This window comes from Diachasma alloeum, unplaced genomic scaffold (assembly GCF_001412515.2).
Source record: "Diachasma alloeum isolate Michigan unplaced genomic scaffold, Dall2.0 Dall_scaffold_00270, whole genome shotgun sequence".
Taxonomy (NCBI): domain Eukaryota; kingdom Metazoa; phylum Arthropoda; class Insecta; order Hymenoptera; family Braconidae; genus Diachasma; species Diachasma alloeum.
The window spans coordinates 713756-741702 of record NW_021680409.1 but is presented as its reverse complement, the minus strand read 5'-3'; the positions used below and the strand labels follow the sequence as shown (position 1 = coordinate 741702).

The 27947-nt window shown below is 35.6% G+C and overlaps 1 protein-coding gene across 2 annotated transcripts in view; it reads right to left on the bottom strand.

Moving 5' to 3' along the window:
* LOC107037786 (fibrous sheath CABYR-binding protein) overlaps positions 1–27947 on the bottom strand; it is a 117344-nt gene that overhangs the window by 23820 nt on the left and 65577 nt on the right. For both annotated transcript variants that reach the window (XM_015256535.1, XM_015256536.1), the window contains exons 3-4: positions 16372–16527; positions 16128–16244 (exon numbers count right to left, since the gene is read on the bottom strand). In XM_015256535.1, the coding sequence (XP_015112021.1) occupies positions 16128–16244; positions 16372–16527 (273 nt within the window). The remainder of the gene's footprint in view (positions 1–16127; positions 16245–16371; positions 16528–27947) is intronic.

Genomic DNA, 27947 nt, shown 5'->3' with positions numbered 1-27947 from the left:
CCTAGAGAAGTTTGATTTCTCCCAATCAAATGTATTTCAAGAAGAGATAATCGGTATTCACTAGGAAATCATGTTTATTTCAAAATTAACAACCAAATAATAGTTGGTTCAAATAAAGATCTCTTGATAAAACTCATTTCTCTGCCAGTGTACAGCATTTGAATCAAGTAAAACGATCTTTGAAATTTTTGTGGTCATTTCAACAATATTTTTATTGGAATTTCATGACTGCATTTGTTTCACTGAAATTTCTTTTATCGTATGAAATCAATAATTTATTCATTTTAAATAAAAGATTATTAACTGTTCATAAATGAGTTCTCTTCACTGTGTAAACAATCATTTCATCATTAACTAATGAAGTCTTTATTTATATTCTAAAAACCAGTTATTTGATGTGAATAAAAAACAAATTTAAAAAAAGTTTAAGCTGGAATAAAAGCTTCATCATGAGCCATTTACTTCACTCAGATAAAGTTCACTCAATTCAAATGAACCATTTCTCCAGGTGTTCAGCGGACATCAAATACTTGAAAGAGGTTTTTATACTCTTTTGTGCGGATCTTCGAAGGAGTTTATTGGGGAATTTCAAGGATCCTTTTTGTAGTGAATTTCAAGAGTAGTAAAGAAGCTCCTTTGAGATTTTCTGATTAACTCACTACATTCTGATATATGTACAAAATAATCTAATATTGTTAAACATATTCATTCACTACAACTGCAGATTATTTCTTGCATATCTCACACAATGAGGGATTTATCTAAAAATGTCAAACGGCCTTTTTGTAAAGAAGTTAAACGAGTATGAACACACCTCGATTTTAACTACTTAAAGGGAGTTGCACTGAATTTTCAAAATCGCAGAGACCTCTATTTATTGTGCTGATGAGTGTACTACTTCAGTTTTAATGTAAAAAAAAATAGTAAAAACTGAAAAAACAAAAACACTGAAGAGTTGAAAATTAAAAACCCTCGACGAAAGTTATCCTTGAGTAGTCTAAAAAGAGGAAAGTACAAACTCAAATTTTTAATTAGACGAATTTTAGAGAAACCGAAATTTCTTTTGTAACAGGAGAAACAGCAGAACGGGGGGACCCAGAGAGTCACGAAAATGTTGGTGTTCCTCCGACTTTTTTTTGTGTCTCTTCTGTTACAAAAGTATTTTCAGTTTCTACAAAATTCGTCTAATTAACATTTTGAGCTTCCATTTTCCTCTTTTTAGACTACTCAAGTATAACTTTTTCGTCGGGGATTTTTAGTTTTCAATTTTTCAGTTTTTGGTTTTTCAGTTTTTAAATAAGTCAATTAACAACTTTTTCGTCGGGGATTTTCAATTCTCAAGTTTACAGTTTTTTTTTTTCACCCATATCCTCAATTTGAATCTTTCGCGTGCAGAATCATAAGTATGAATGAAATTTCAATGTTACCAATCCATTTTCGTTTTTGCTTGCTAGGGAATTACGGTGCAATCTCATCACGTTCATGGAATCATTTTTTTGAAAAACGGAGTAATTAATCAAAAAAAGGGATTCGTAGTTCGATTCCTCGGAGTGTTTTCATCATTTTTAATACAAAAACTCATTTTCATCACCCTGTGCGAAAAAGTAACTTTTTAGGCACGCGAAGCGTGCCTAAAACGTCCCTTTTCTACACATTGTGATGAAAAATATCGTTTGATACTCGTGGGAAAAGTGTTTTCGTGTCACGGGACCGAGCTGCGCGCCACGAAATTGGCGTTTTGCAGGTCCCTCGACACGAAAATTGATATACACACCTCGCCATGGAAAACATATCACCCTCGCCCACGTGCTTGCCATCCTCGCCTTCGGCTCGGAAGGCAATCTTGCACGTGGAGGACGGTGATCTGTTTTCCAAGGCTCGGGCATGTAATGTACTATTTTTGGCTCGTGGGAGGTTTATAGCACGAGCCGAAGGCGAAAACTCTTTTCCGCACTCGTAACGAAATATACTATTTTGACGAAAAGTGCCTTGTCGTTTACTCGCAAACGAAAAGTCTTTTACTTGTAAACGAAAAAGGCATAGTTCGGCCACTCGCTGAACGTAACATCACTCAGCTCGTGTGATTGGCAGTTCTCCGCTTCGCCTCGGGCCGCCAACTACAGCGTGATGAAAAAAATCCTCGGAATCGTGATGGAAGTAATAAACAATATATTGTTGTTTTGTGACATTAGTGTTTTTAATTGATACAACATCAAAGAAATAAAGCACCTGGTGAATGAATGTTCTTCTGTACTTCTGTTCCCCTCTTCTTGGTTCTTTTTTCTCCAATTGAAACCGTTTTATTGACCGTTACAGCAGAAAGGAAGCGAAGGAATAAAATCGAGAGACTGTTTCATATCCCATGAAATCTCCAATAAAAACATCCCCATCGATTTCTCTCCGAATAGCCGAGAAATCCAGAAAAAAATTCTCACAAAACTTATCGATCCCATCACCGATAGAACAAAACGAAAGCCAGCACATCTCCATGGATGCACCAACAGTATCCGAGATTTTAGAAAGCAAATACACCGGGGGAATTGCACTCGCTCCGGCAGAAGCGCACCTGCCGATTTCCCATGGTCATCGCCGTCCACATGTCCCATATGCAAAAAGGGATGAAAAAAAATGGAGATAACAACTGGCTTTTAAATACGTCTGCACACCTTGCAGTGAAACTCTCGATAAAACCAGTTTCTGTCCTCGCATGTCATAACATCGCGCCGTACCCTTCATCCCGAGTGGTTCCATACATCTCCGCATATCGACGGTGTCCCGGTAACTGCCACTGTCCCGGTTTCTGCCACCCTCAACGATTTATTAATGGATAGAATTTAAAATTGACCGAGGAAGAGTAAACAAATAATTTTAGTGTAAAATAAGGATGGTAATTGCACATTTACAAACATTCAAAATTAAGGATATCCAAGTACTTCGTGCAAATTAGGAACTTTTTTTCAATAACATTTCAGTTTTGCCGAAAATCTTGCCATCTACAATGGGGAATCGTTTTCCGGCAATTTTTATAGGAATGAAAGAGAAGAAATGTGAAACGTTCAGTGAATTTTCAGGTTCATCACCGAACAAAGTACGAAATTGTTACGTAATTTTTGCCGAAGGAGTAAAATCTTACAGAAACTTCCCGACTTATTATGCCTCCAAAATCAAAAATTCTTGAACGTAGTACAATTTTTATGAAGCTGGTGAGTTATTTCTACGTTCCGTTTAATTTCTCAATCGTTGGGGAAAAATTACGGAACGACTTGTTGTCTCCACAGCGGTGAGTCATCAGACGGGTGGTTAATTTTTATGGAACAAATCGTAAAATTTACGTGGCGATCCGTACAATTTCAGTTCCGACTCACACTTTTTATTGAATTTTACTTCGCTCGCGGATTATGTTTGAAATCGTAATTTTTACGTTTTTTTTCTGGTAATTTTTATTGAATTGTTCTCTCCGTGTGAAACTGTTTCGATTTTTGCATCTGAATGGAAGCATTGTAATTGTTTAAATTTGAGTTGTGGATGTTTTGTGTTCTATCGACCCATTATGATTCAGAAAGTCCGAAAGTCAAAATTTCAAATTCATATCCCGATTTTTGAACAAGTTAGAGTGTTTACAAAGTTTTTTATGGAAAAACAGAAAAACGAGAATATCTCAAAAACTTTGTATGAACTGGTTTATATATTTTGATTGATTTAGATAGAAGGCGTCGAAATGAATATTTTGAAAAGAAATAAATCGAAATCGGTCCACTAGTTTTGAAGATATTTGCGGAAAACGACATAAAACTGAATCGCTTTTTCTTAAAAACTATTAGATCGATCGGGTTGAAATTTAGCACAGAGCTAGTGTTCATTAGGAACTATAATCTGATAAAATTTCAGCTTTTTTGGGATTACTTTAGCCACTTAATTACTCAATTTTCTGAAAATTGACCACCGGGGAGGTGGCAGTGGACGTGGTCACAGACTGTTAGAAATTTTTTGAAATTTAAGTAACAGATGCATTTGAATTTTCAATATTCTGAACTTGAATTCATTTTTCGACTAAATTCCTCATGGAATTCCTGATTCATTATGGAAATTCAATAAAATTAGGTTTTTCATGATGAATGATCATTGAATTTTCAAACCTATCGCGAAAATTAAGCAACAGATTGAAAATTCAGAAGAAAAGTTGCCTGAATTTTCATGATTTGCAGTAATTTTCATTGCCACATGAACCTGAGAAATCTAATTTCATTGAATATTCAAGAACATTGACTGATTTATCAATAACAAAATTAATAGAAATTTCATGTAAATTATTCGTTGTTACAAATTTCAAGATTTTTCTTATATAAAAAGGAGATGTCCCATTTTTATTACTGAATGTCTGAAAGAGAAATCGCATACATGATGATGATGATACTGATTTTGTTGATAATGTTGATGATATTGATCACTGATGGTGATGTTGGTGTTAGTAATTTCCAACGAAGTATGTATTAATTCTCACTTGATGTTGTCATGGATTTCGAAGAATTTCTCCTTAGTAATACTATAGAAATTCGTATACGTGAAACAACATATTGATTGTAATCTACTTAAATATTAACCTGATGAATCATATAAAAACTATCGAATTGTCAGGCGCGCGGAGCGCGTCTTCGATCTTTACTTGAAATTTCAAGAGTAATTTTCTAACAGTGCATACAGACAGGGTCGCCAATCTTTGTATTTTTACGTCTCAGACATCATTTTTCTACATCATTTCCAATCAAAATTAGAGAATGTAAAAATCGAAGGATTGCAATGCTTCCATTCGGAAGCAAAAATTATTATTGGACCCAATTCAGTAGCGATGTGGTAAAACGGTACAAGTCAATTTTGACTATTGACCAGTTCTCACTGAATATCTCGGAATCTAAGGGAGATAGCAAAATTGTTGGTATGACCTTTTTTGTAAAGCCAATTGAGTGCTATAACAAATGTATGTTTGGTGAATGACTAAATTTAGGGTGGATGTGGGATAAAAATGTGGAGGGAGTTGTTGGAAAAATTACTGATGAGCCGGATTTAAAATATCACACTTTATTTTGTGGGATCGAACCACTTTGTCAAAACTATTTACACTCTTTGGAAATTTTAATAGTTGAATGTCTAATTAAATTGATGATTGTCTTTCACTGTAAATTCGTTGAGTCACTGACTTTAGGCTGAATTTAATCAACAGAGGTGATGTACTGAACAAAACGGTGATCTTACAAAGACCGGTGATGTACTTGATTACTAGTGAGCTAGGTGAGGTTCGAGAAGCTACTGTACTCGGTGAGGTGCGATATAAAACTTGTACAGGTGATTTGCCGAGATAGACTTATACGGTGAGAGGCTAAGCCTAAACTGATTCGCGCGTGTTTCGGTGACTTATGACTGTGTAGGGAAATCAATTCACAAAAAATTTCAAATTTAAATTTTTTNCCAGAATGTTCTGGAATTTTAGTTGCGTTTCAAACAATGTAATTACAAAAATTTCGCTATCTCCCGTAGATTCGGAAATATTCCTCAAAAACTCAACTGGGAGATGAGTCGACTTAAGGGGAAACGGAACCCCTGCGTTTATATAAATCTTTAGAATTGTGTTTTCTCCTGATNATTCCGAACGATTGTTCAAAGCGAATTGCACATAAATTCATTTATATTTGTCTAGACAATTTTTTGACTTGAAGAAAGTTCTTTGAATATTTTAATGAGAGAATTGAACACTGTCTGATCATAACTTTGAGAGATTTGAGCTTTGATTTTTTCTTTTTTTTTTATATTGGAAAGNGAAAACACAATTCTAAGATTTGATGTAGACAAAGGGGTTCCGTCTCCTCTCAAACCGTTTTACCACTTCGCTACTGAATTAATAACACGGACAGCTTCTAGCGGCATCAGCCAGAACATTGGCAGTAAACAAATGCTCGGGCATCTGTTTCGTTGACACATCTAACAACTGATTGATCACCCAGAGAATTATTTTTTCTTCTCCCCTCTCTCGTGAATTTTGCGTCCGAGGGGCTCGAGGCGCGAAATCCCTCGATGAAGCAGAATTGAACAAAAGCTGGAGGTGTCTCCACTCGTGATGTCTCCCTACCCTCGCACGTGTAAATTGCGAGAGGGGCTGGGAGAGGGGAGACGAGAACACTGGGTGTGGCGGAAACAATGTGACATTCATCGAGGCGCGAAGATATCACCACCCCGGGGGCTGGCAAATCTCTCCATCGATCTCTACACTTAAACTCTGACATCTCTACATTTTCCTTTTTTGTCAGCTAAAAAGTTGAAGAGTAAAGGAGAAAGAAAATTGTGGTTCGTGGTGGGAATCGGGGAAAAAAAGACATTCGGTGAGGTATTATGAAGAAAAAAGAGGTCTTGACGGTTTTCGATAAATATATCGGGGGAAATGTTGACGAAAAATAATCTCGTAGACTTCTATTTAGAGAGTTTTAATCACTAAATTTGTCAATTATATCGCACGACGAGATGTTCGAAAAACTCCAAGAACTGATATTTTGACGAAAATTACTTCTTTCGAATATTTTTTTTATTATGAATAAATAGGAGAAATGATTTGAAAAAAATTGATTTAAAATTGAATTTTGGGAACATTTGAAATGAACAAAATTATTTCATAATTAAAATAATATTACTGCCAATATTGAAGAGAATTTCAGTGGAAAAAAGAACCGAAGTATTTGAATACTCTAAAAACTTAATTAATTACTTCACAATTCCTCGAATGGTAAAGGTTAGAGAACAAACATCTGCAGACTACAAAAAATTCTCTTCATATTTTCCTTCAATTTCAACCACAACAAGTTGTTAAACTTTGCCAACTTCATTACAAAATTAAAACTGGTAAAAGATTCATGAATTAATTCACTAAAACTTCATTAAACCTCAGTTGAAGACCTTTTTTTCCGAAATTAATCAAATTTCATTACGCAATTGATTAATTAATTTGTAATTCCCGCAAGAAAGCTCTTCGCGTTTTTCCCTAAATCTACTGTTCCCAAAGATCCTTTGAGAATGAGGTTAATTCTCAAAAAAATCACTCACCCTAGCCTCAGACTCATAAAAACTTCAGAACAAGACTCCCAACTGAATTTCCGCCCCAAGAATAAACAAAAATTCCACCGGAATGATCGAATAAACGATCCGTTAGTTGCCAATCCCGACTAAAACTCCCCCAAACCAGATAACTCCTCGTAGGAATCGTAGAAAATCCTCCAATAATCCGGTGGGTGAAAAACATTTCGTGAAGCATTATAAAAAAAGACGTTGTAACGTTTTTCGATAAATCTATCAGGTGAATTATGGACGAAAAAATGTCGCCTAGACTTCTATTTAGTGACTTTTAATCACTGAATTTCTCAATCATATTATCTGACGAAATTTTTGAAAAAAATTATATTTTTCTCAATTTTAACGACACCAATTTGTTGAACTTTCCCAAATTCATTACCAAATTAAAAGTGGTATTCATGAATCCATTCACCAAAACTTCATCAAACTTCAGTTGAAGACCTTTTCTCCCGAAATTAATCAAATTTCATCACCCAATTGATTAATTAATTTGTAATTCCCCCAAGAAAGCTCTTAACGTTTTGCCGTAAATCTACTATTCCAAACGATCCTTTGAGAATGATGTTAATCCTCAAAAAAACCACTCATCCTCGCCTCAGACTCATAAAAACTTCAGAACAAGACTCCCAACTGAATTTCCTCCCCAAGAATGAAGAAAAAACTCCACCGGAATGATCTAACAAACGATCCGTCAGTCACCAATCCCGACTAAAACTCGTCCAAACCCCATAACTCCTAATACGAATCGTGGAAAATTCTCCAGCAAGAAGTGCACGGGCTCATTACTCGTGCACTGACCCAGTCTTCAACGTGACATGATTGATAGCTCAATCCCCGTCTTCCATCATCCACAAAGAGAATCACCGGTACAACCTCTTATTCCTCTTGAAATTAATGGAAAGAGAGGGAAGGCATTTCTTTGCGCGAGGCAAAGAATGAAAAATATAATATTCCATTAATTTTTCGTGGAGAAAAGGGGTAACGTTGACCAACTGGACTGGAATAACTGAGTCGTATCCGGGAAGTTTGGGCCGCTGAACCGTGCCCAAAAGGGGGAGAAGGTGCCGCCAATGACCCTCACCTCCCTATTCGATTAACACATTGGATAATGACCAATTCTGAATAGGAAAATGAGGGTCATTAGTCCTGTTATGACTGGAATCGTCGGTTAATATTGATTAGACGAAATAAAGATTCATTAATATCTTTTTTTTATCTTCATCTCGACCCATTGAAGACGGAAATTGTGATTGATGGAAATGTTTAATGAGGGAAAATAGTGAAGGAGTGATCTTTTTCCCCTAAAGAACAATCCGTGTTCGTAACCAAGGTTTTTCCTTTGATTTCTGTGCTCAAGTCCTTCCTTTTCCATGAAACATAGATATATAATGTACTCATTTGGAAGGTTATTAAATAAACTTCAAAAAGACACCTGATTCATCCAATCTGACAATTTTTCATTGAGTTATGAGAGTTTTAGGTGAAATTTGCGATTTCATGTTCAACTTGAAAAATTAATTTTGGCTAGATTTTTCGGTGCTCCCAAGTGGACTAGACAGGGGTGTCTTTATATGATTTTGGAGAGCATTTACTCTTCTTCAAAATGGTGCATGGTAATTCTGATTCAATGCAATTTTCATCAAGTTATAACAGATTGTTTCCATTTTTCACGTTGTCACACACCAAAAATGACAGTTTTTGGCATTTATCGAGGCTTTAGACTGGACCAGCGGGGATATATCGTATGCCAATTTGAAGGTCTCATCGAGATCTTCAAATTGATACCTGATATTATGTATTCCATCCACTAGATCAATTGTTATAAGTGTCAATGTAGCGATTTTAGTATGTGACGTCTTGAAAAATTCCATACTTTTCCTCTTAATGATGAGATTTGCTCAGTTTCTGTTTAAATATGTGGAGATATTGCATGTTCAGGTGAAAATATATTAGATTACCTTGAAATTGACCCCTGAATCATTTGAATATGGCCAATCTCCATTGATTATAGGAATTTTCAATGAAAAATCGGATTCTCATGTTTTTTTCTAAATTGACGTTTACTTGGGTTTTCTTACATTTTAAAATGAAAATGAGCCAGAATCCTCATATACCATTTTAAAGCATAATTCTCAATCTTCAAAATGAGATGTGTTTGATGAAATTATATTCTATTTTCATCGGGTTGTCAAGGATTATTTCCATTTTTAACGTGATGTACCATTGTAAAATTCACCTTTTTGTATCAGTTAATCGTATAGCGTCCGTGAAGCGCTGCCTTACAGCCGGATTGACAAAAATATTATTGAATGAATGCATTACTCCACGCAACCTACCGAGCGCGCAGAACACGGCGTCGTTCCTAGTCATAGAAAAATTCAGTAGCAAAGCGGTAAACCAGGTGAAGTCGATTTTAACTTTTGGCCAATTTTTGACGAATATCTCGGAATCTAAGAGAGATGGCAAAATTTTTCTTATGACCTTTTTTATAACTCCTAATTGGCTGTACAAAAAAGGTCATGACAACAATTTGTTTCTCTTTTAGATTCCGAGATATTTGTTAAAAAGTGGTCAATAGCTAAAATCGACTTAATCCAGTTTACCGCTTCGCTACTGAATTATCTTTTGACTCTTGATTTTTATCTTTATGCTATGAACACTAGACATTTTTCAAATTCTCGAAGAAATGAAAGAGAAAGGTTCTGCATTCATGCCGAAATTGACGAAAAAACTAATATAAAGACCTCTCTATCTTCATTAGTTTTTAAAAAATAAGATTACGAAATCTATTTCTTGCATTTGCTTCAGAATGTTAATGAATCCCACTGCATTGCACAAACTTTCCCACTTGGGTACTTTCAAAGCTGTCAACCACAAGCGAGTTTCCATCGACTCCTCCGAAACTACCGTCCCTCAATCAACAGAAAAGAAAGCATCCAGGCAACGGTGCGTGGGTTGTCCTTGCCTCCTTTTTTCCTCAACCAGAAAATACGAATGGAGCGGAAATTTGAGAAGTGATTGCCAGATTAGATTGAAATTTCAGGAAAAAATGTCATAACGCTCTTCATCAATACTGAGATCCACGAATTTTCTGGGGTCGATTCACGGACTGAGTGACAAAAAGAGAATTGTGATATCTTTTAGTCCCCACGCTGACAGCAAACGATATGAAATTCATGTGAATACTTGAAACTTACGACATAACGACAATACAGTCGTGCTATTAATACACGGAGAGAAATATTCAATAAAAATTACGTATCTTTTCCGTAATTCCGGAGCGAAATGTGGTTGTAGGAAATTTTACGAAACTGTTACGGAATTTTCCCGGAGCGTTCCGTAATTTTTATCTGAATCTCTTGTGAAAAATTACGATACCGTCACTTAAATTTTCGATTCCTTCCGAGTCGATTCCGTAATCGGTGAGTGAAGTGAGAGTTCCGTAATTTTTACTGAACATCGCTCTCCATGTAGTTATTAACAATTTAATTATGAAAATGCGTTGTACGCCATCATTTTCATAGATATATAAACAAATTCTTCAAGCAAACGTTATTCATTGAAATCTAACGAACAAAACAGATTTTGATTTTTGGAAATTGTCTAATTTTTACGAAAAATATAATAGTGTGCAACAACTGGTTGCGGGTGACATGCCCCCCCCCCTCCAATTGTTGCAAACTGTTATATCTTCTACAAAAATTGGCAAATTTCCAAAAATTAAAATTCATTTTGTTCGTTAGATTCCAAGGAATATTGTTTATACTTGTAGGATTCTTTTATATCTATCAAAATGGCGGCGTAATATGTATTTCAATCATAAAATTGTTAGTAACTAGGGACTGTCTGACTGTATTGCGTGCTAACTTACAAATTCAGTTTCAGCACATCAAAAGGCATAAAATATATAAGTTTCATGTGTTCACAAGAATTTCATACCTTTTGCTGTCAGAGTATGGACTATTTGTATTGCATTTGCTTCAGAGTCTTTATGAATCTCATTGCATTGGACAAAAGTTCCCACTTGGGTACTTTCAAAGCTGTCAACCACTAGTGAATTTCCATCAACTCCTCCAGAACTACAGTCCTTTAATCAACAAGAATGAAAGAATCCAGACAACTATGTGTAAGTCATCTTTGCGTCCTTTTTCTCAGAAAATACGAATGGAGTGGAAATGCGAGAAGTGATTGCCAGATAAGACTAAGGTTTCAGGAAAAGATGTCACGAGGCTCTTCATCAGTACTGAGATCCACGAATTTTCGGGAGTCGATAGTGAACCGCAGTAAATAACTAGACGAATTTCAGCTGGGAAAGACAATATAACGACCTTTCTATCTTTATTGGTTCCTCAAGAGAGGATTATAAAATCTTTGTATCGCATTTGCTTCAGAATTTTTATGAATCCCATTGCATTGCACAAACTTTCCCACTTCAGTACTTTCAAACCCGTCAACCACAAGTGAGTTTCCACCAACTCCTCCAGAACTACCGTCTCTTAACCAGCAGGAAAGAAAGGATCCAGACAACTGTGTGTGGGCCGTCCTTGAATCCGTTTTTCCTCATCCAGGAAATACGAATGAAGTAGAAATTCGAAAAAACGTTACCAGATTAAATCATGATTTCTGGAAAAAATGGCACAATGCGATCCACCAATTGTCTGAGGTCAATTCATGGGCTTCACGAATTTTCTGAGGCAACAGTTCACGAACTGAAAGACAAAATACGGATAATGAAATCTTTGTCTTGCATTTACTACAGAATTTTTATGTCAAACACTAGTAAATTTCCATCAACTCCTTCAGAACTATCGTCCCTTAATCAACAGGAACGAAAGAATGCAGACAACTGTGAGTCATCCTTGCGTCCCTTTATCCTCGTTCAAAAAATACGAATGGAGTGGAAATTCGGGAAGTGATTGCCAGATAAGATTAAGATTTCAAGAAAAGATGTCTCGACGCTCTTCATTAGTACTGAGATCCACAAATTTTCTGGAGTCGACAGTGACCGCAGTGAATAAGTAGACGAATTCCAGCTGGGCAAGACAATGTAACGACCTTATACAATATAACAACCATTATGAAATCTTTGTCTCGCATTTGCTTCAGATTTTTTTATGAATCCCATTGCATTGCACAAACTTTCCCACTTGAGTACTTTCAAACCTGTCGACCACAAGTGAGTTTCCATCAACTCCTCCAGAACTACCGTCCCTTAACCAGCAGGAAAGAAAGGATCCAGACAACCGTGTGTGGGTCGTCCTTGCGTCCTTTTTTTCCTCACCCAGAAAATACGCGTGGTACAGAAACAGGGAGTGGTTCCATTGGGTTTTATGTATCCCCAAGATTCTCTTGAATTTATTCCCCATCGATCGATCGTTACTTACTCCTTTATCTTCTCATTGCAGATCTTATCACCTCGCTTACTTGATTTTTCTCTCTTCATTTAGCTTTTTTCGTCCAACGGTTGAAGAATCCTGTCTTCCTCCAAACCACAACCAGTTACTCTTAACCCACGCGTCGGAGTTACGATCGACTTCCGAGCGATTTATTCTCCACTATAAATCATCTCAAGTGACGTACAAAGCTCGTTCGGGATATTTAATGATTTTGATATTGGCTTAGTTAACTGATACGGCGGATCTACGTTCTTCCAATTTATAAGAATTTATTAAAAAGAAATACAGAAATAAACAAATAACTGTTTAATTTGTAAAAAAAATTATGGTTTTTTCACAAGCTGGATAAACAAAAGTAGAATTAATCGATGGCTTCTAAAGGAAACTACGTAACACAGAAAACACTTCCAAAACCACGTTCTCAAGATTTCATTCTAAACTCAAGTATCTCACGAGTATCGACTAAAACTTGGTATCTCAGAGGAGATAACGGAAATCAAGTATCTCAGTGAAAATTCAGAAACACGTAACTTAGGAGCTATGATTAATCTGTATTCCGTTTCGTTATGAACCTATGAATAAAATTCGGAGCTGCCAGTCCTTTACTCCGAAATTCAGTAGCAAAGCGATAAACCGGGTTAAGTCGAGTATGACTTTTGACCAGTTTTTGATGAATATCTCGGAATCTAATAGAGATAGCAAAAGTTTTCTCATGACCTTTTTTGTAACCCTTAATTGGCTGTACAAAAAAGTTCGTGACAAAAATTTTCCTATCTCTTTTAGATTCCGAGATATTCGTAAGGAACTGGCCAATAGTCAAAATCAACTTAACCCGGTTTACCGTTTTGATACTGAATTGTTACAGTTTTTCTTGTTGCTTGAATTCTTCCTTTAGTTTTTGTTGTTCCTAAATTCGTAGTTTGAATAGGATAATTTGAACAATTTTAGGAGAGAGGTTTACGGAGGTTTAGAGAGTTATCTTTTTGTAGATAATTTCATAAGTCACAATTTTGTCCTTTTTAAAGGACTTGAGACATTTCTTGCACTTCATCGACCCAAAAAATATTTGTAAAATAGTATTGAGCCTTCAACAAGAATTATAGTCAAATTTTGTTGCAGATTCCCAGGTTCGTTCGGAAATATTTTCAAAACCAAGAGATTCACCAAAAAAATATCCCCAAAATCATCCTGTACCCTGTAATCCCAAAATAATAAGTATCCAAATAACTCAAATAATTCAGAATCCACACCAACTGTCCAGCCTCCTCTTCCCCCATCCTTCCCAGACAGTAGTTCAGCCGGAGTTGATGTAAATTCAATTGTGGTACGCCACGAGTAGTTTCAAAACTTGATTTCCCTCGCGAATATCTTCTAAGAAAAAAGGTTCATGAAAACCCATCAGGAAACCTCTTGAAGAGAATTTCATAAGCTACTAAAAAGCTCCTCTGATATTTTTATCCTAAAACCACTCCATCCCAAGTTATTTCCAAAATAATTTTGAACTGTCAACGAAAATAAGGATCAACTTGTTTATAGATTCCCCATTCCGTTCGCAAATATTTCCAAAACAAAGACATTCACCAAAAACATATTCCCAAAATGATCCTCCACCCTTTAGTACCAAAATATTAATTATTCAAACAACTCCAACTGTTCCCTTATCCTTTCGAGACAGTAGTTCAGTGGGAGTTGATGTGAATTTAATTGTGGTACACCACGAGTAGTTTCAAAACTTAATTTCCGTCGATATCTTCTAAGAAAAAAGGTGTATAAAAGCCCATCCCCGGAAACCTCTTGACGAGAATTTCATCAACTATTAAAAAGCTCCTTTTATATTTTTTGCTTAAACTCACTACATTCCAAGTTATTTTCCAAATAATCTTCAACCTTCAATAAAAATGAGAATCTATGGGGGAGTTTTTCTCCTGATAATCAATAAATAAATAATAATAATGAGAATCAACTTCTTCATAGATTCCCAATTTCTTTCAATATTTCCGAAACCAAGCCGTTAAACAAAAAATATCCCTAAAACGATCCTCCACCCTTTATCCTCAATACTAATATTAATTATTCAAACAACTCCAGTAATTCAGAAACCACCCACAACTGTCCTGTCTCCTGTACTGTCCTTCATCCTCTCGAGACAGTAGTTCAGTCGCAGTTGATGTAAATTCACTTGTGGTACACCACGAGTAGTTTTGAAGGTTGATTTCGAGGCGAGGCTGGTAGACTACGTAGGTAAAGGAGGATCGATGTTACGAGTGGAGGATAATTCAGGAGAGCCGGTTTCCGAGGGAGAGGGAAGGAGGCCAGAAGGATGAGTCATGGATGGGGACTCGTCGTTTTATCCCCACCTCAACGAGGATCCTTTTTTTTTCATTGTTTTGCCCTTCGTTTGGCTACACACACAGGCAATCCTGGTCTCGTTTGAATCCTCTTGATGCTCTCTTATTTTCCTTTTCAATGCAATTTTTTTTCCGGGTGCGAGGAGGACGCCTGATCTCTCAGATCTCATGGCTTATTCAGAATGAGGAAGAGAGAGCTGAATCAAGGCCGTGCCAGATATCGAAGCAAGCCCGGGGGTTATCAAATTATGAGAAGTGGGGGGAAGCAGGACAGAAATATTCGGGGATGATAAATTGGGGTCGGACACGGAGATGAAGTTATTGGGGTTTTGGGTGTGTCTGAATAGTTTTGAGGGGAGTTTTTTGAAAAGAGGTGATTGGGACTGATTGGTAATTGGAGGTTTCCTCCAGAATGAACAGAAATGAATTTTTTTTTGTGGAGAAGAAAATTTTCAGTGAAAAATTACCTTGGAGCCGCAGAATGACAAAGTTTGAAGAATTTAACGAGGTAAATTTGAGGTTCTTGTTAATTTTTTGTTCACCTTGGTAATAAGTGGTTTATGGGGGCAATAGAAATATTTACTACAATTTCTTTGTGGAGAAATTGTTGAAATTGATTGTTCAGGCTTTAAGAAGTTCAATAAGTAACGAACCCCGTAATCTCATGATTTTGTCACAATCCAATTCGAGTAAAACAATTTACAAAGTTTGGCGCAAAATTTAAGACATTATTTTATTTATTTTTAACAAATTGTTTTACTTTTGATGAAAACATTATTTTTATTATTGATTGAAATTTCAACGAGTTATTATTATTTGTATTGTCTATGGGCATTAAAAATTCGTTAAAAAACCTTGAATTTCTCATATAAAATATGGATGTCCTACAATTTTTCGCCACAGCACCATTATTAAAATCAACAATTAATGTTTGGAAACTATGATAATTAAAGGATTTTTTTATTCTGAAATACCAATTTCCAAAGTTTTACTCAGATCTGACTTTTAAAAGGTCAGGAAATATTCCTATTCCAAAGTCATTTTCTCCTCTCAAAATCCCCCATTTTTCATTCTATGATCATAAAGCTGAGAAAAGTAACAGAACCTCCAACTTGCAATTTTCAGCAGAAAATTTTCCTCAAAATTTTCTTCCAAAGTCTCTCATGACGTATCAAAGAATAAAATTTTCATGAAAAATTATGTCTTTCGTAAAAAAATTATCCAGACACATTCTTCCCAAATCATTATGATTTATCCATCATTCACTTACCTCAGCAAGGGGCTCCTCTTTGCTGACATCACCATTCTTGGGTGCGTCCTCACGAACTGGCTTGGTCTTGTCCTTCTTTCCAAAACTTATCGCCCTGAAGGACCACTTCTTTTTTGTCTGCGAAAAAATATTAAAAATTAAAATTTCATTTTGAACGCGAGACCGAACAAAAAAGGCAAATTCTTTGCGGTCAAGATAAGTCAGAGGGCTAGAATTATCCTCAGGTAAATGATATCCCTCTCACCTTCTCCTTCTTTTTGGATTCCTTTGTATCTGGTGATGTTGCGGAGGTAGGACTGGCTGGTGTGCCTTCAGTTGGTGTCGTTGCATCACCACCTTCGGCCGGTGTTTCAGCCGGCGTTTCCGCCTTCATCTCCTCTACCTTTGCCTCCTCATCGTCCTGCAATCATACGAGACAAGTTCATTCACCCCTGATCATCGAAATCTCGAATAGTTTGAGATTACAATGTGATTAAAATGATGGAGAAAAAACGAGGGATGATGAGTGGGCTGTTTTCTCGGTGGCATTCTTCGTACGATTGACCCCGACAAATTCCAGTTCAATTAACTTTAGGATAACATGTAGAGAGAGATTATTGTCGTCTTAGTGACGATTGCGAGCATGGGAAAGGGGAATTTCGTTGGCCAGTGGCGGAATGCGTGGAGATTAATATGAAATCTTCTAGAACAGGGATATTTAATTAACATTTTTGTCTTGTTATTCTATTATTTATAAATAATTATTTATGTTAATTATTATTTATTATTATTATTTATGTAATTATTTATGTTTATGTATTATTATGTTATTCTATTATTTATAAATAATTATTTATAAATAATAGAATAAAATAAAACTAATCGAATAAAACTTTGCAATTTTGAAGGTCTACAATTATATATCGAAATATCTGGAAATTTTCATCATGTTATAATTCCGCTGCAATTTCAAGAAATTTCGTAATTGAAAACTCACAATTTGATAGAAAAATTAATGAAAACTGTGAATTTTAAACCAATTATATCAAGAAAATCACGAAAAACTCATTATCTCAGTAACTGTGGCTGTCTCGGTTTCTGCCACCCGCAGCGATATTTTAGGGGATAGAATTCAAAATTTACCAAAGAAGAGTTAACTAATCATTTTAGTCTAAAGGGAATTTTTTAATCGCACAATTATTCATATCCCTATTTCTTGCACTCGTATTTGAGAGCGAGCTAACATATCAGAATTTTTATACACTGGAAAAAAAATATTTTTACCAAATATCCATTCACTTGAGAGAAGTATTTATTTTGTCAATACCGTATTTCTCCAGTCGAGTCATTCCCAGGTAATCCTCATTAGGTTTCAATTATGACAATTATATTACTCTAGAAAACGATCATGATAGCTATGATCTTGAGTGAACTCCCTCAATAATTATTAACATTAAAAAATTAATCGAAATTCATCCCTGTAGAAAATAAGAACTTTAGGAAAAATGAATAATCATTGGAGGACTTAATCTAAGGTCATGTGCAACATAGTCATCCTCTAGACTCTAGAGTTTAGAGCAATGTGATTGTCATAATTGAAACCTAATCAGGCTCCCCTGTGAATGACTTGATTGAAGAAATACGATTTTGAGAAAAAAAATGCCCATTCCAAGTAAATGAATATTCGGCAAAAAAAAAATTTTCTCAGTCTAGCATCTTGCGATTAATTTCGCATTTTACAAATGACCTAATGTCGTTTTGGTCATTATTGTTCGATAATGTCACTGCCGCGAGTGATGTTTTCACCTGGCATTAACTAGCGCCGAAGGCTGACAATAACTGAAACGTGGGCCTTTCAAGTGGTAAATACTGACGCATCGCGGAGATTTTCTATTTTTCAAATATTAATTTATTTAATCATTCATTTGAGAAAAATATCAATCCTGAATTAGGAAAAATATAATTAACTATCTACTTGGTGCGCTGACTTGGTGAATTATGAAAAAAATTTGATTAGTTGATCCTCAACACGTGAACATTGTTAAACTATTGAAAATTCATGTGAATTGGGGAATTCTCGTCTTCCTGTTGCTCCAAACATAGGGAAAGTCATGAAATTTTATAATTTCACTGAAAATTTCATGACTATTTTTGTGATGTTTTTCATGATGAATTGCGATGAATTTTTCATTTCTGAATAATTTTTGAGAGTGAAAATTTCTTCCCTAAAAAGAAAAAAAAATAGAATAATTTTTTAAAAATACATGAATGTGAAAATCAGTTTCAAACGCAATTGGTCTGCACCAGCATTGAAATAAAAATAATAGAAAATAGTTTCGATATTTAGTCGCGGTTATCCGTTATCAGTGGAGTTTTGTCACGCTCGTGTCAGTTTGGCTTGAACAACTGGCCGACAAGTATGGAAACACGAGAATGATTCACAGTGGTTTTATTCTGTCGTGTTTATTGGCGTTCCTCAGCCCGGAGACACTTCATCCTGTGGACATTCCGTAACACGATGTATTCAAACAGCTATCAGTACATTTGTGAGAGCGTGTTATGCTCAACTCGCCACAGTCCGCATCGAATTTCCCGTCGCTGTCACGGTTTAATCTCGCGTTCGTCATAAGTAAATGACTTGAGTCATTCTCTTTTAATTTTTTTTTCGTTGCAGAGAATGAGAGGATATGATTTAGTTGGGATTTTTCAGGGGGAATGGATAGTCAGAGACATCAGAACAGTTGGATGATGGTTTTCATCTGCATTTGGTTTGAAGGAAGTTGAAACTGAAATTTTGTTTTTGAAATTTAGGAGGAGCTAGGGGAGACAAGGAGTTGTTCATATTATCATGGGCCGTCATCAACCCCAAAAATTGATTTGTATTTTAACTTCAATGAACTTTAGAGTCAATTTAAATAAGTCAGAATTAATTATTGAAGTTATTAACCATGCGGTTTTGATATATTTTCTCATTTTTGAGCTCAAGAAATGAATTTTCCAATAAATGAACGATTTTTCGAGAGAAATTACATTTGAAATGTAAACTTTTCCAAGAACTCTTTCAATTTCAATAATGTATTCCCAGTTTTGGTTTTTCGTTGGTGAGAATGAGAGGATGTGCTTTAGTTGGAATTTTTCCCAACTAAATCACATCGTTGCATGACAATTTTTATCTGCATTCGGTTTGAACGAGAAAGTAGGAGACGAAATTTTGTTTTTGAAATTTAAGAGGAACTAGGGAAGATAGGAGGATTGTATTGTTCGTATCGTGGTGAGTCGTTATCAGTCCCACAAAATTAATTTGTATTTTAACTTCAATTAGCTCCAGAGTGAAGCTGAAACTAAAGGAATAGCTCTCTATATTATAAAAATCAAAATCGACTTCTGGTGATAAAATTTGGTACTTGAAATTAAGGGTGACAAGGGTCAAAATAATGGTCATGAATGTCAGAATAAGGGTCGAGGGAGTCGGAATAAGGGTCATAAGTGTCAAAATAAGGACCCCGAGGGTCATGAGGATCAGAATAAAGGTCACGAGGGTCAGAAGAAGGGTCACAAGGGTTCCATTAAGAATCATGAGGGTTAGAATAAGGGTCACGAGGATCAGATGACGAATCATGAGGGTCAGAATAAGGGTTACGAGGATCAGATTAATGGTTACAAGGGTCCGATTAAGTCATGAGAGTCATGAGGGCCAGGTTAAGGATCATGAGGGTCACAATATGGGTCACGAGGGTTGGATTAAGGGCCACAAGGCACAGATTAAAGGCCACAAGGATCAGCCTGAAGGTCAAAAGGTCACAAGGGTTCCATTAAGAATCATGAGGGTCAGAATAAGGGTTACGAGGATCAGATTAATGGTTACAAGGGTCAGATTAAGTCATAAGAGTCAGGTTAAGGATTATGAGGGTCAGAATATGGGTCACTAGGGTTGGATTAAGGGCCACAATGCACAGATTAAAGGCCACAACGATCAGCCTGAAGGTCAAAAGGATCATATGGGTCAGATTAAAGGTCATGAGGGGTATAATGAGGGTCAGAATAAGAATTATGATGGTTATATGGAGATTGGCGAGCGAAGCGAGCAGGGGGCAGCCCCCTAATTTTCTTATATTTTTTTGTTATGACGTAATTGTTGAAATTAATTACCGAAATGATTCAATACACGATCTCGATAAATTTTCTTATTTTTGAGCTCAAGAAAAATACATTCAATCAACAAGTTGGATTTGCATAATTTTTTTTGTTGGAATTTCTCACAATCTCTTTCCTTTAGTCTTCAAAGAGAGAAATTGAACAGTTCACGTAAAAAAATTATTCATCCCTCAATTTGAATTTCAATACCAAATAATTCCCTTTCTCTCACAAACAATTCCATTGAGGAAAAAGTCTTTGATGCCTGCACTTCGGCTCTGATTATCTGCACGCAGCAACTTGAGGCTGGGGGTGGGGTGAGAGGGGCACGCGTGAAGGTTCAATGTTTTTTTTCACCAACCACCATCGCGTGTCGAGGGCCCTCGGCCTCGCTAAATGGCGGATGCTGAATCGATTGCAAGATTTTTATTTTTCCCCCACCTCGTTTGTCTGGTGAAAATTGCCAGAAGGCCACGGACATTGAAAAAAAATGAGACGAAAGAAATGATTTTTGAAACTCTCTCGCTATCTTTACCACTTTTTATTTTTTAGCTTTCGTCAATTGGTTCAGTCTTGCTTGGATTTTACTTCTTATCTGGAGTTAAAGTGTAAAGAAGAGGATTTGCTGACTTTTTTCTCCTTTCATTCGATTGTTTATGTCACGTTATGCAGAAATTCTAATAAGGGACGAGGAATCTGTTTAATAAAGAAAAGAATCTGATGAGAAAATCACATGGAAATACCTGGAGTAGAAATAAATAGAGTGGAATTCGTTGAGACATGCTTCATTCGAATTGACTTCAAATCTAGCGATTTGAGAGATTCATTGTTAGAAAAAAATATAAATTTTTTTATTAAATTTTTTTCATCAACTTTTGTTTATTAATTTTTTTTATTCTTGGGAGTTCTAATGAGAACTAGTACATTACATGCCCGAGCCTTGGAAAACAGATCACCGTCCCCCACGTGCTTGCCATCCTCGCCTTCGGCTCGGAAGGCAATCTTGCACGTGGGGGACGGTGATCTGTTTTCCAAGGCTCGGGTATGTAATCAATGAAAAAAGAAAAGAAAAAATCGCCCTAATCTAATCAATTAAATTATAAGACGAATAGAAAATAATTATTCTCATCAGTACGCTCGATAATAAAAAAAAATTGATAAACAAAAGTTTATAAAAAAAATTGTTTTTTGCTTGAATTGCGTCAAATAGTCGTTTTGCGGCTATTTCGTTTTACCCCACTCTCCCCTAAGTAATTTTGTACGCGAAAAATCTGATTACATTATCAATATCAATCAGCCTAAATATGTCCTGTAGTACTTTTGTATTTGAAAATCAAAAATACTGAATCATCGAGAAGTAATATTAATGGAAAGAGAACGAGTGCTCATTACTTAAAAGCATTTTTAAACATAAAAAACGCTCAATTACCGTAAGATAATAGTAATCGAAACGGAGCAAATGAACATTACTCAATCAACCGATAATGAAGATGGTTTAATTATATATTGTTTAATTACTCTATAAACAATAACTGAAAATCGTTATTTTCAGTAATCAGTAGAGTAAATGAGAATTCTTTCATTACCAACAAGCAGGCGACTGTAGATTTTCTAATCACCATTGCATGCATTGGTCGAGGTAGAAGACATTGAGAGAAACTCAAAAAGAAATACACACGCCATCAGTAAAATTTATAAAAAAACTTGTGACAATTCAGACGAAAAAGTAAAAGAAAAGGAAAGGACAACGACTAAACCGTTTTTCCAATTTTTTTCGGAAAGAATAATTTTTTTGCAAAGATTTAGAGGGTCTTTCTGCAAACTAGGGATAACTATATCCATGAATTATAATTACTGTTAAATTAGTAAGCATTCAATTAGTTAATATCACTTTTAAATTTTAAATATTGAAGGAATCATCAATTTAAATAGTCAAATTTTAAATTATTCATTAATCAGTAATTGAGTTAGAAAGATTGACGATTATTTGAATAATCGGAAACCCCTTACAAGAAATAATAATAATAAAATTATTATTATCTACTTAATAGAACATATATAGTTCTTTATTTTTGAATATTTAATTCATCAATTGGAAATTTTGGTTATCGATTATTTTAATATTTTTTAATTTCTATTAGTATATTTAAACCTTGATCTATGTAAGTCGGAAAAATCCTATTAATATTGAAGAAATTAATATTGATGGCCACCCCTGCTGCAAATTAACTTATCTAATTTCGAAAAATACATGAAGAGCTGAAGTTTACAACTTCTTCGGGATAAAAACTGTTTCTTTCCAACATTAATCATCATAAACTTCGAATATGTCGTAAAACGGAGTTCAAGACGGACTTCTCAGAGAAGCAAAAATCTTCGTCCGTGAACTGGCTAAACCTTGGTCAAAACTTACCAATTCTAAAAAAAAATGAAAATAAAAACAGTCTACTGATTGCTTCGCTGTAAAACTTTTCTGCTGATCATCGCCCAAAGAACACTTCCTCATATGATTCTACCTCACCGATTCAATATCAGTATAAACTGACGAAATGGTGGAATGAATAGAGGGATCGATAAAAAATTCAGCATAGATCTCTTTTTTGCATCATTGAAGTGTAATCAAATGAACATTGATTATCATTAAGGGGAGATTACTATGAGTTTTGAAGGTCGCGGGCTATTTGAGTGCGATTTCTCATGTATTGAAGATCGATTATGTATATCCAAAAATGAATAATTAGTGCAAAAAATTAATTGTTTATTGTTCGTTTGCTCCACACACGCTTCAAGTGTTGGCTTCCAATTTTTGAACTGCAAAAGTTTTTTTTTATTTTTGAAAAAATGTGTGCAGTAACAATTACGAATTACTTTTTTGAAACTCGACTCCTACATTCATATAAAACCGTCAACAAAATTATTCTTAAAATACTTGAAATATATTCTGGATTCTTTCAGAAACGTTTTTGGGCTACTTTAGGAGTCGAATTTCAAAAAAATTATTCGTAATTGTTATTGCACACATTTTTATAAAAATTAAAAAAAAACTCTGAAGTTCAAAAATTGGAGGCCCTGGACTATTTTTAACATTTTAAGCGTCTGCGGGACAAACGAACAATAAGCACCTAATTTTTTTGTACTAGCTAGGCATTTCTAGACATATATAATCGATCTTCAATGGATGAGTAATCGTCTCATTCCAATAACCCGCAACTTTTACAACTCATACTAGTCTCCCCTTAATAATAAAAAATGTAATGAAACAATTTTCAGGTCGAGTTACTCATTGACATAGTAATCAAGATATGTGCCTCCTTCATTACTCAGTGAAAACGTAATGGATAATTTAGTAGCGAAGTGGTAAAACGATTCAAGTCGATTTAGCTCTTAACTGAGTTTTCGAGGAATATTTCCAAATCTAAGGGAGATAGCAAAATTTCCGTAAACATCTTTTTTGAAGCTCTCAACGTGCTCTACCGAAAAGGTCATAAAAAAGTTTTCACTGAAAACTGACGAATAGTAAAAATCGACTAAAACCGTTTTACCACTTCGCTACTGAATTATTTTGAATAGTTATGTAATGCGGAATTTTCAATTACGTTACTGATTACATTAGTAATGGATAATTTCGGCTTGAATTGAATTTTTTGCTAACCCATTATCCATTACTTAATTATTTACCTAATTGTTCAATTTGATTACAAGTATTAAAGTAATCAAACATTGGGTTTGACGAATTACAAATAAATTTACTATACAAAATGGATGCGTATCATTACCAAGTACTAATGTAGTGAAGTAATAGTAATTGAGCATTACTTTGTCGATCCCTGAAGGAAATGCATGCAGACGATAGGTTTAACAGAAGACGAAAAAAATCTATTTAGCAAAGAAAACATCTGATAAGACATCCTCCCATGCAAATACCCGTCGTGGAAATAAATAGAGTGGAATTCACCGGGACACACCTCATTTTAATTGACTCCAACTAGTGCAATTTGAGGGATGAATGATTATTTTACATGTACACGGCAACATATAAAGTACAAGAGAGAAATTCTGAAAAATTTGCAGAAAAAAATCGGCAAATGCTTGTTCCATCAACTTCTTGATTGAATATGAATTTCTTGGGCCCAAAAAGAAGAAAATGTAAAAGACAACAATCTATTGTTACGAAAAATTGAAAAAAATGAAACGCAATTCGTACAAATATCGTATGGATGAGAGGTAAATCATGGAGTCCTACCAGGAATCAGTCCAGACTAAACAAATGACGAAAGATAGTCTGAAATCTGTACCGGGATGTGCCGAACAGTTCAGTTCGCCCAGAGCACTAGGCGAGAGCACTTGCTAATGATCCATATTATATATGCGCATTTATAATATATTGTTTTCTTTTATCTCAACACCAAATGTATTATTAATATTCAGTCTACTACAATATACCAGCCCAATTAATTATTTAAAAATGTGTGTTTTGAATTGCAACGATTGACTCCCACTTGCCATAAACTATATTCTACACTATTTAACAGAGAAAAGTATCGACATAAGACATCTCTCGCTAGAAATATCCGTCGTAGAAATAAATAGAGTGGAATTCACCGAGACACGCCTCATTTTAATTGACTCCAACTCGCGCAAATTGATCTCCCTTGTTTCAAAACACATAATGCGTGATTCATCGTTCAAGCACGAAACACTTGTGCGTTTATATTCCAACGTCTTCCGTTTCCTAACTACGTATTATCACGGCCTATCACATTCCAAGAGTGATTATTCCCTTGGTTGTTTTGTTTTATTTTTCTCCTCATCTTAATTTTCATTCCCAGCAACCCGGCACCTGACGAGCATCAATAAACAATATCACGATAAACAATCATTCGAGACCATGAATTATCATTCACGAGAACTCTCTATCAAGAATAAGAAGAAATCAGCGCCTTACGCGTGGAATCTCAGGTATCGACAGGGTCGATGGAAGCGTTTTTTTAAAATTTTATTGCCTCTTTCAGTTCGTAAAATTCAAGATATTTATGGCTGTCGTGGTTGACTCGCCCAAGGCTTGCAGGCGTGCGACCTGCATAGCAGCATCAAGGTCAAGTGTAGCGTTCCACCTATCCTATGGGTTGAGTAAAAATGCAAAGCCACCCGTTAGAGACACACCTGGCGGCACACACTTAAATTCTTCTTCTCGACTCTGCAGAGATACGTGAAGTCAAATACTTCGACAGGTGATGAACGTATCATGTGGCTTTTTTACGCACCGACCCGATATAAACTGAGGATTTCATTGGATTTTCGTTTTTGCTTCCGGATGGAAGCCTTGCTTTTGACCGATTTTTCAATTTTCTAATTTTGATTGCAAAGGGTCAAAAGATTATGAAACGTGAAGAAATGATGATTTTAGGGCCATGTCTTATATGAATGTATCCGACTTGGGTTTTTGGTGACTAGAAATGGTCGCGCGCTGACGTGCAGGCATTACACGGAGATAAATATTCAATAAAAATTACGTATCTTTTCCGTAATTCCGGAGCGAAATGTGGGTGTAGGAAATTTTACAGAACTGTCGCGGAATTTTTGCAAAGCATTCCGAAATTTTTACTAACCATTTCTCTCCGTGCTGTCAAAAATTTTGTCATCTCCCTTAGATTCTGAGATATTCATTGAAAACTGGCAAATAGTCTAAATCGACTTAAAACGTTTAACCACTTCGCTACTGATTTGATGAAGAATTGTTATTGGATCAATGGAGAACTAATGGGGGAATATGATTTTTCAAATGGAGTTTTGCAGCGTCAATATACCTCGAAAATTGCACTTCCTTCACACAGAGAGAAATGTCCGAGAAAAATTACCGTGCTCACACAGTAGTGTGTTCAGATGGTCTTTCCAGGCGAAATATACCGCAAAGAGTAGGAAAAAGTACTGTTGCACAAGTCATTTTTCGGATAAATGCGGGGAAAAATTCTTGTGCAGCACGGTAAAATCGAAGCGACCGTGAATTTTTACGAGAAATACGGGAAAAATTATGACACTGGCTGGCAAATTTTTTCGGTGCTTTACCAGAATCCTAGGACCTGTTAGCACATTCGTAAGATTTCGGCACTCTTCGTCCCCCCGCCGCAACCACGAACATCAACTCAACGTGACCAGATGATTTATTCCGTCGCCTCCTCTCTCACATATCACCTTACTGAAAAACCCCAGGTTAATGTTTTTCATAATATCAACTCAGTGAAATATTAATTAGTGTTGTGATAAAACGGTTAAGAAATAGAATAAGTGCCCTTTATTTTCTCTTCATGAGGTGTATAACGCTGTAGAGATGCATTGGCCTGTCAAACGTTCCTCATACGTTTGCCGCGCATTCCGTTTTTAATATGGGAGAGGATACGGAGGAGAGGTTAAAATGAAATTGATAGGATGATATGCTGAATGACAATGTTTACTCATTTTTAACTATTGAGTGTAATTTATCATGTAATAGAAAACAGTCAGGGATCAAGCTTTTATTGTGCGCTACCGGAATTTTTACTATGCAGCACCGGAATTTTTCTGGTGCTAGACAATTGAACCCACTTTACCAGACGGCACGGTAATTTTTGGCCTGAATTTCTCCAGAAAAATTCTGGATTTTTTTTCTCCGTGCAGTCGCTCGTGACGACTATGCCCCATCAAAAATACCTCTGGGTGCCAGGCGATTGTAATCGATAGAACTCAACCCCGAGGATTAAAATACCAGCGCAGTAACTCATAAATACCTCCAGTCGATGCACGCTCTTGCGTCAATGATTGAAACAATGGAAATCCTACACCCAATCGCCTCGTCTTCCTTATGCTTCAAGGAAGCCCATTGTGACCGTAAATGTTATGCATGTAATTCGTCGGAACTCGCTAATGACGATAATAAACCTTAAAAAGACGTTTCGCTCCATTGCAAGGAGAAAAATTCCATTCACAGTGTAGATATTAGGGAAGTTACTACATTTGGCAAGTCCAGAATAGTTGATAACATCGTGAGAACATTTTGAAATGATATTCTTACTTGAGCTCTGAAAGTTTAGGTTAGATTTTCCATTTTGAACTGAGAGAAAACGTCTTTGAAAAATTGGATACATCAAGTTTTAAGAAAACTCATAATATAATTGAAAAATTGAAAATTTTGAAGATATTTTTTTTTCCTAAATAATTTGGGTGAAATAATTTTTTCACTACAAAAATCATTCTTTCGAAATCGTAAAAAATCTGCCCGTTTTTCGAATTTCACTAAAAATTCATTTTATGCTAAAGTAATAATATTTGCAAGAATTTAACAAATTCTCTTTATTCACTAAAAAGATAGTAACGTTCAGACGAAAGTAATTTGTTGCAAGATGCATCCGATTTTTAAATTCGTCTCATGAAATGTGATTCCAAAATTACACTAAAAAATCAGGCCCGGTCGCGCGCTTCGCGCGCTCCCTCCNGCGACGACTGCTTTTATCGTTGGAATTTCATAGGCTTCCTCTTTAACAGTTAATAACCTGCAACAGGAATCGGTAAAATGAATAAATCGGTTGGCAGTAGTTAAGAGGACAACCGGTTCCAGACTAATGTTAAATGTTTCTGAAGGGTACGTTCGTTCTCCCTCATGCGAAAGGTTCCGAGTTCAAATCCCGGCCGGGTAGAATGGTGCGATCTAACCATTTAACGTCTTGTCATCAT